General features: G+C 48.9%; 1 protein-coding gene across 1 annotated transcript; it reads right to left on the bottom strand.

Moving 5' to 3' along the window:
- Positions 1-2,563: 2,563 nt before the first annotated feature.
- ubox5 (U-box domain containing 5) lies at positions 2,564-6,318 on the bottom strand. The gene is made up of 5 exons (XM_061261389.1): positions 6,107-6,318; positions 5,271-5,342; positions 3,596-4,850; positions 3,240-3,386; positions 2,564-2,891 (listed from the first exon to the last, which is right to left on the bottom strand). Exons 2-5 carry the CDS (start codon positions 5,322-5,324, stop codon positions 2,692-2,694), a joined length of 1,656 nt encoding a protein of 551 aa, XP_061117373.1. The 5' UTR covers positions 5,325-5,342; positions 6,107-6,318; the 3' UTR covers positions 2,564-2,691.
- Between the last annotated feature and the right edge of the window lie 2,789 nt (positions 6,319-9,107).

Raw genomic sequence — 9,107 nt, 5'->3', positions numbered from 1 at the left:
TAGAGTGGTGGAACAGGTGAGCTTACCTTCACAGGTGAGGCTAAGGACCCAGATGAGCAGGGATAATGCCAGGAGCGTTGCAGGCAAGCTGAGAGCCATGCTGGAATGAAGGGAGGCGCTCGATCGGGTCTGTACTTATACAGGACGCCCCGAATGTCCCAAACGTGCCACTCTCAGTTCTCAGGATCACCACGCCTGTTTTGATCTAACCACCTCCTTCTCAGAATCACCCAGGGCATTCTGGCTTGCTGCACTGTTTTTGCATTTTCGATTTCATGTTTACGATTTAAATAACATGAATGCAATCCCAGTAACCTGTAATAAAATTGCATTTATATTGGTGCATACATACGCAGGTATATACACACATATTAAAATATATAAAGACGTAGCATTGTAGCATGTATTAGAAGTTGTGCGACTGCATTGTTGTAAAGTGTTGTAAAATGCACAGCCTGGATTGGATCTTTTAGCTGGTGCGATTCAATGGGGCTGGCTGTACATTTACACTGCTTCACAGTGATGAAGGGAAATGTCCACTACATGCATAGGACAGAGGGAAAGGCCTCAGAATCCTGCATGGGCAAGATAGCGGCTTAAGAGATCTGTTAGGACGGGCAGCATTTCACAAACGTGCGCCTGCATCGGTGTGTTGAGCTTGACGAATGAAGCTAGTCCTGCCACAGCATTAGGCCATTTGGAGTGAAGGCACCGGACCACACACCAAGGGCTTCCATCAGCAGGAACAAAATGGCTGAATGTGTGACAGTGAGATGGTATACTTGTTCAAAAGGTGAATGCCCAGGCCAGGAGGCTCAAAACACACTCCTGCCCAGACAGGTTCAGGTACATAAATCCCACCACTCACTGTCAGTTCATGAGAAGAAATATAGTCAGCCAAGCTGCAACTGAAACGTGTCACGGCAACGATGGCGCTGTCGGCGACAGGAGTATTTTCAGTGTCGGGTGGCACCTGTTCGTCAAGAGCAGCGCTTGATTTCACACTCAGTCAGACATACTGACAAGTTCAACAATAAAATAAGTGCTCAAAGTTGACAATGTGTCAATGTTGTTTTGCGTAAATTTGGGAGTGGCAGTTGGGCTGTTGCAGCCACATTTAGCACATTTTTGTCTCCAGAGAGAAGGGCAAAGCAAAACATCTTTTTATCTCTGACAACCTTACTTTGCTCTTACCTTTCTACCAAGAATTTGCACTGTTAGAATTAGCTCCACCTCCTGGCTGGAGAATTGCAATAAGGAGCAAATCCATGTGATTGGAACACATTACTGGAGAGGTCCTTTACTTTCTGGACCTGGATTCTCCACCCCTGAGATTCTTCCTCATCTCTTATATTTCTTGCCCTTTTATCTACTCTTAGCTCCACCCATCGGTAGAGGCTTGGGAAAGTGATAAGAAAAATAAATGAAGAAGGGGAAATTGAGAAAATGTGAATTAGGCAAATTAAATGCCCTTGCTCCTTCAAAGGTCAGTTTGAAGCCACGTCAGTAACAGAGGTGGCAGATGCATGGCAGATAGGGAGAGGGGGATCCACAGGTTGATCATTTATGCTCACCAATGGTTTACATCTTGTGGTGAACCCTCTGTATTCACTCTGGTGAGGTCTTCTCTTGATTGTTGACTTTGACACACATACACCTACCTCCTGGAGAGTGTTCTTGATCTGGCCACCTGTTGTGACGGGGTTTTTCTTCACCAGGGAAATAATTCTTCTGTCATCCACCACAATTGTTTTCTGTGGTCTTCCGGGTCTTTTGGTGTTGCTGGTGTCACCGGTGCATTCTTTCTTTTTAAGAATGTTCCAAACAGTTGATTTGGCCACACCTAATGTTTTTGCTATCTCTCTGATGGGTTTGTTTTGATTTTTCAGCCTAATGATGGCTTGCTACACTGATAGTGACAGCTCTTTGGATCTCATATTGAGAGTTGACAGCAAGATTCCAAATGCAAATAGCACACTTGAAATGAACTCTAGACCTTTTATCTGCTCCTTGTAAATGAGATAATGAGGGAATAACACACACCTGGCCATGGAACAGCTGAGCAGCCAATTGTCCCATTACTTTTGGTCCCTTAAAAAGTGGGAGGCACGTATAGAAACTGTCGTAATTCCTACACCGTTCACCTGATTTGGATGTAAATACCCTCAAATTAAAAAAGTCTGCAGTTAAAGCATATCTTGTTCGTTTCATTTCAAATCCATTGTGGTGGTGTAGAGCCAAAAAGATGAGAATTGTGTCGATGTCCCAATATTTATGGACCTGACTGTACATCAAGTGCGCTTCAGAATGGAACGTATCAAATATGTGGATCCGGCTGGGGTACCTGATGGGAGGTTTGGGAACCGCTGCATTAGAGCGATGGAGAACTGCATTAGAGCGATGGAGAACTGCATTAGAGCGATGGATAGAACAGGTAGAACAGGGCAGCATGCGAGACAGCGTGATTGGTCCGTGTGTTCTGTGGGTATTGTAAGAGACGGCTGATTGGTCCGTGCTTCTGCAGCATCGTCAGCGTGTTGGAGACACACACACACACACACACTCAATCTCATATTTACTTTATTTACAGTGGAAATGGGTCTTGATACAGTACAAGGTACAGCACCTGGTGGGAGACAGTGTGCTGCCACGGGTGCACACGCGTGTTGGCAGAGCGAGTCCGTGTAGCTCTCAGAAGTGCACACGCGTGATGCCGCTGGACGGGACGGGGGTCCTGCAGGCGGGGCAGAGCAGGGGGGGTCGAGGCGGTTTGGGAGGGGTTTTGAGGGACAGACAGGGGCGGCAGAGCAGGTGCCCACAGGGCAGGCGGAATGCCGGGGGGCAGGAGGGGTACTGAGAGAGGGGGCAGGTGCACAGAGCACACCTCTCACCTGAGAGAGAGAGAGAGTGAGAGAGAGAGAGAGGGGGAGGGAGGGGGAGAGAGAGAGAGAGGGGGAGGGAGGGAGAGAGAGAGAGATTATTAACTCTTCCCTTCATCTTCTTCTGTCATGATAAAAAATGGAAATCACCCCCCCACGCCATCTTTCCCTCCTCGCCCTTCATTTTCATTGAAGGCATTTAGCTCCTATCCACATTTTACACACATTCTGCACATACAGTCCATTCATACCGCTGGATATTCACTGCAGCTGTTCAGGTTAGGCACCTTTAGAAACCCACAGATTCTAAAGCCTGATTTACAAGTGTCGTATGAAGTACGACTGTCTGCGACGTAACACCTGCAGTGGCCCCGCCTCCCTGGCTCTCTGCGGCACGTGATTTGCCGCCTTGGCTGGCAGTGAATGCTGGGAGATCTCTGAGGGCGGAGCTCAACGCCTGGTCCAGGCTGTCTGCGAGACGCTGCTCATGGGAACTGCTGCTCGAACCTGTGCAATAGAGAGACCAATCACAGCAGAGCCTCAGCCACAGAGGGGACCAATCACAGCAGAGCCTGGGCCACAGAGAGGCCAATCACTGCTGAGCTTGCACCATGGAGACCAATCACAGCACAGTCTGAGCCACACAGACCAATCAGAGCAGTCTATGTTATAGAGACCAATCACAGCAGAGCCTGTATCATGCAGAGTTCACTCACGGCAGTCAGGCTGAGGTTGCGGGTCCTTCCGAATCCTCTTCACTGCACTCCTGGAGTCTGAGGAGGGAGGGGCACTACCAGCCCCCAAGCTCTCCACCCCGCTCCCCTGCGTCTCCAACGGCCGTTTCCTGGAGAGGACAGACCCCACTGTCCGACTGGGGCCGCCCCCACCGGGGGCAGACGGCTCCCCGTGCCCCGCGATAAGGCCCGAACCCCCTACCAGCCCTCCTCTGTCCTGCCCTGGGGGCGGGGGAGAGGGGGAGCGGCGGGGATCTGGGCCGGGCGGGTTCCCCGTCAGAGGAGAGGGTCGGTCGGCGAGTCTGGAGGGGCGCGGCTGACCCCTCTGCGCCTCACGCCCCAGCCGGCCCTCTGCGGCCCTGGCCCCGCCCCGCAGCAGGAACAGGTCGATCCGGCCCTTGAGCTGGGGGCAGGGCAGGGGCTGGGCGCCCCTGGAGAAGGGCACCCCGGTGAAGGGGTCATTGGGAGGTCGCCCCCAGGTGGCCTCCTGCCGCTGGTAGTTCTCCAGCGTGCTGCTGTCAATCACGGCGCCGCTCGGCAACAGCATGGGCAACGACATCACTTCCTGCGTCAGGGGGTCCAGGAACTCCTCCGGGACGGGGGTGTCAGTGGGGGGTTTGATACCGGGGGGGTCTGGGGTGGGCAGTGATTCGGGGCAGGGCGTGGCGGATGGGGATTCTTGCCGGGGCGGCCTCAAGCTGTCCGTGTGAGCCCGCGCAATTCTCTCCACCTCCACCGGGGGGCAGCAACGTGCTGGGCGCCCCCACACGGCCAGCGCCCGCAGCCCCAGGGGGGTCCCTGCCCCCCCGTACGGCAGGTTGACACGCAGCTGCATCACCTCGCCCAGAGACCGCGGCCCCCGGCTCCACAGCTCCGCCCCCATCGCCCCGGGCGGGGGTTCGGGCGGGGCCGGCGGGAAGGGCGGGCGCGGCCGGGGGCGGGGCCCGGTGAAGATGACGGACACCTCGTCGCTCGCCTTGCAGCGTCCCACCAGCAGGAACGGGTCCCCCTCCTGGGCTGTGGAGGACGTGTAGATCTCCAGGCCCCGGGAGGCCTGTCCCTGGTCCATCCTGAGGGGCCACAGCTCCACGTCCACCCGGCACACCTCCACCTGCGCCCGGAACCGCAGCGTCACCTGCACCGGGGGCCGCAGGAAGTACTCCAGCTTGAAGCCCCGCCCTCGAAGGCTCGCGTCCCCCGACAACAGGTTTGTGACATCGTGGCCGTCAGCACTCAGCTGTGAGAGAGTGGAGGAGAGGAGAGAGGGATGAACAGAGAGACAGAGGGATAGAGGGAGAGACATGTGAGGTGGACACAGGTGCTGCAGTACAGTCACTATGTTAAAATGTCACAGTGTGTGTGTGTGTGTGTGTGTGTGTGTGTGTGTGTGTCTGAACTGGCTGAATGTCCTGCTGGCTGAAGAACACCACAAGGCTCTCTGTGATGCAAGTCCAAACTGAAATGTAAAAATACGGAGGTGAGACAAGCACTCTCAAAATGCTTCACCCTTAACGCACTGAGTACAGTACGGTGCTGCGTGTTACTGTAAACACACAGAGCAGCAAGCGTTGAAGCTGTGTGTAAGGCAGCGGTGTTAATTCAGCAGCGTTAGTGCAGCAGTGTTAAATGGAACGCATAGCTCCAGTTTATGACGTACTTTGTTGCAATGCACGCTGGTTTCAAAGTGCGGCAGACAGAAGTTGACCACCATGGTGGCAGAATTTATAACCTGGAGAGTGAGAGGGAAAGAGAAAATGTAGTTATAGATCACATATGTAGAACTTCATGAAGCCTTGTTTGTAGCAGTGTTTACTCCCTGATTAAATATGCCCCTGAAAAACACTGAAAGTGTGATCGTCATCTCTTTTCTCAAATAAGAAAATAACGGATTTCGGCCTTCTGACACCTTGTTGAAAACATCGTATGTTGTCCTGGCAGGGGTGGGACTTGGTGCGGATGGGAGGAAATAATTTTGCAAAAATGTGAACAGGCGGTCATTGCTGCAACCATTTTGCTGGCTTGCTCGCCCTCTGTCGGTTAAACGGTACAGTTACCATGGCAGAGCACTACTCGTGGAGGTGGTGAACGAGTGACATCGTTACCATTCCGAAACAAATTTATCCAGTCCCGCAGACCTCGGGGTAAAGCATCAAAATCAGATTGTGTCACAAAGCTCTCTCGTTTTTCACGTGAGTTTACTAAGCTAGCTTAATACCCTACAAATGAGTCGCTTTTATTCTGTAGTTCATTGCCTAATATCACAACATTGTGTTGCGTGCAACCAAAGAAATGTAAGACTGTTTTTGGATAATCAAGTGAGATTGTGTCTTTTGTCGGACAGAAGCCACAGTCTGGAAACCGCTCAATAGCCTGGTTAGTTAATTATCCCCAGGAAGTCCCCATTCCATTTCTACTTAACAAGCGCGGCTGCTCGCTCATTAGCTAGCTATATGGGTGAAACGTAGATATATGGTGTACGTGCGAGCTACCCACCTGCACAACGGTGGTCTCCTCCTCCCGTGCCGCGCTGCAACATGCTCATTCAGTCTAAGGTTTATACGGACAGATCACGTAACTGCGTAAGAACAGTTCTATATAAGAATCGAGAAAAACTGTGGGACAGATTCACGGAGGTACCGTCAGCATTACTAAGGCAGCCCTACAGGGACAAACTAAGTCGCGCACATACGCCTTGTGTTTCGCGGAGCCAAGCCAAGGGCAGTCAACGCTCCACCAGGATTATTAGGGAAATTCTCATTCTTGACGGTGGACTGTGCGATTGTATGCACACTTTAAAAGGAAAATAAACCTTAAAAAGAGAATATTCATTACATGACCCGTAGTTTACAGTTTTTATCTTGATATCTTGATATCTCGATCATCGCGTTTCAACCACACCTTCTTTTGCTTGTCTTTTATCGACAATAGCAAAAACTGTTTTTCAGTGAGAATGAGTGCCATCATGTGGATGCATTTTCCAGAATGTTGCAGTGTACTTGGATCATTTTTGACGCCCACCCCAATTAAACCTGCGTTTTCAATCATGCTGTCCGCCATATACAATGATAAAGGTATAACCCAGATAGAACCCAGTGGAGCACATAATGTTAGTCCAGGCCACTGCAGAATACCTAAAATCAATATTTGCAGGCAATAAGAAGTCAATATATCAATCTAATTCTTAAATTAACTATTTAATTGAATACATATTTTAATGCATGCATCGTGAGTATGACGAAATATAATTAAGTCAGTACATCAACTTTTAATCAAACCTAAAATGAGGAACTATGTCTGGCATAATGCATTCTCTGTTACTGTGTGCAAGAGAGCACAGAATTCTGGGAAATGTAGTACTGTTGATTTACTTGCGTCTTTATTGTGTAAATGAATATTCACAAGAGTATGTTTTCATTAAGCCATTACAGTAACATAAATAACAAAATAAAGTATAAAAAGAAAACATTGGTAGCATTTTCTTCCCTCAAACTTCACAATAAAAACATCTATTGATAGTAACAACAAAAGGAAACAAATGGACAGAAAAGTTTTTTTTTTTTGGATATGTTTGTTTAATTTGTACCATGTGGTAGATCAAAATTGAATATACTTATGTTGATAAATATTTATATATATATTTGCTTAGTTAAAAAAAATAAAAGCTGAGATGTCTGTTTAATTCATTCACATTAATAATAATCTTCATAAATTATTCACACGCAATATATCAGTATACTGGAATAAATATATACACAGAAATAACAATGATATCTATATCCATGTCCATTGGCTGCAGTTGAGCATGACAGCAGTACTTAGCTGCAATTCTCGCCTCCCACCAGAGGGGGTAGCACTTATGCTTTGTCTTTCTCATTTGCAATTTGACAAAAAAATTGCCACATTATCTCCTCTCTTTCTCTCTCTCTCTCTCTCTCTCTCTCTCTCTCTCTCTCTCTCCTTCCCTCACTCTCTGTGGATTTGTCTGTGCTGCTCCTTGTAGTGATATCATACTCAGCTCAGCCTTCTTCCTGAATGCAGACAGCAGGTAAGAAGGTAAACGTCCCTTTAAGGAAAAAAACAGATGAAATGAATCACTGAAAATAACACGCACGGCAGATATACACCAGCAAGTGTTTTGAATTTTCTCTAAAACATTGAAATAATTTCAAAAGAAATCTCTTGTAACTTTGAAATAAACCCTATTTCTAGAAATGCCAACAGCCTCGCCCTGATTGACAGTCCAGAGTCTCTCCCAAATACAGACAAACACACGCACACACACACACACACGCACACACAATTTTGCACACTTACCTGCATTCACATACACACACACATACATGGATGCATACCTACATAATCATGCTCATGCCCACACACACAAACATACTGTGATGTTGTTTTCTTTCGCTCTCTCTCTCTCTCTCTCTCTCTCTCTCTCTCTCTCTCTCTCTCTCTCTCTCTCTCTCTCACTGTCACACACACACACACACTCATTCCCTACAGTACAGATATTTATGACTGTAGCACCTTGGTCTCGGCTGCGTTAACATACTGGGGCAGCTTCATAGACCCACTTTCCTGCTCTAGCCGCCACTCTCCTTTCCCCAAAAATCATCCCTAGAGCAAGCCATAAACAAACTCAACCCTTTTTTAGGGTTACTTTCTTGTCCTGTTTGCTTTCACAGTTCAAAACAAGGGAATGGGAAAAGTCGACCTGAAGTCAAGTCTCAGTGTATGAATGGTCAGCTCTGTATTAGCACCGCCCCCTGGTGTCCGCCTTTAGTAACTGCAGTCACGGGCGGTGATGGCGAGCTTGGCTTTCCCGTCTTCCCGATAGCCACTGGTGTCCACCCCCACTCAGTTTTAAAAGCCCCCCTTTCTCCCTGAAATCTGTTCTTCTTCCAACCCCTCAGCTGTGCGCAGAACTCCCGCACCCTTATCCATCCCCAATAAAACACTCCTGTCCTTCCACATCACAACAATGTTTCTTTTGTACTCACACACAAACACATACACCATTCCTCTCTCTATGCCCCCTTCTCCTCCTATCCCTCCTCCTGCTCTTTTGCTCTCTGTTCTGAGCTGGTACTGAGAGGGATCCGTGTCCAAGGCCATAGATCTGGGCTCTATCAGAGATCTTTGGCCTTTCTGCAGGTGTATTCCGTCGCCAGAGTGTCCCTGTATGCTCTCGGAGACACCAGCGAGAAAAGCATCGGTGTCACTGTGAGTCTGTCTGTGTTAGGGTGTCTGTCTGCGTGTGTCAGCGTAAGTGTGTAAATGCATTGGTGTGTTGGTATTAGATTGTGAGTGCGTTAATGCATTGGTGTGTTAGTATTAGATTGTGAGTGCGTTGATGTTTCGTGCAGTCATGTGACTGCGTGTGCTTGGTATGACTCTGTCCTCTGTTCTGGGAGCCTCCCAGGTTGGAGCCATGGGGTTTGTGGATGTTTTTGGATGATACGGAGAGCTGAGTGATTTGGTATCTGGGGGG

This window comes from Conger conger, chromosome 11 (assembly GCF_963514075.1).
Source record: "Conger conger chromosome 11, fConCon1.1, whole genome shotgun sequence".
Classification (NCBI taxonomy): domain Eukaryota; kingdom Metazoa; phylum Chordata; class Actinopteri; order Anguilliformes; family Congridae; genus Conger; species Conger conger.
The sequence above is the reverse complement of the archived record's forward strand: the minus strand, read 5'-3'. Positions and strand labels throughout refer to the sequence as shown.

Bases quoted from the DNA above. Each gene is read 5' to 3' on its own strand.
- ubox5 (XM_061261389.1), bottom strand. From the start codon at position 5,324: ATGGTGGTCAACTTCTGTCTGCCGCACTTTGAAACCAGCGTGCATTGC. The intron at 4,851-5,270 runs GTACGTCATAAA...ACTCTCTCACAG, and splicing joins CCAGCGTGCATTGCAACAAA to CTGAGTGCTGACGGCCACGA. The intron at 3,387-3,595 runs GTGAGTGAACTC...TCTATTGCACAG, and splicing joins GCAACCTCAGCCTGACTGCC to GTTCGAGCAGCAGTTCCCAT.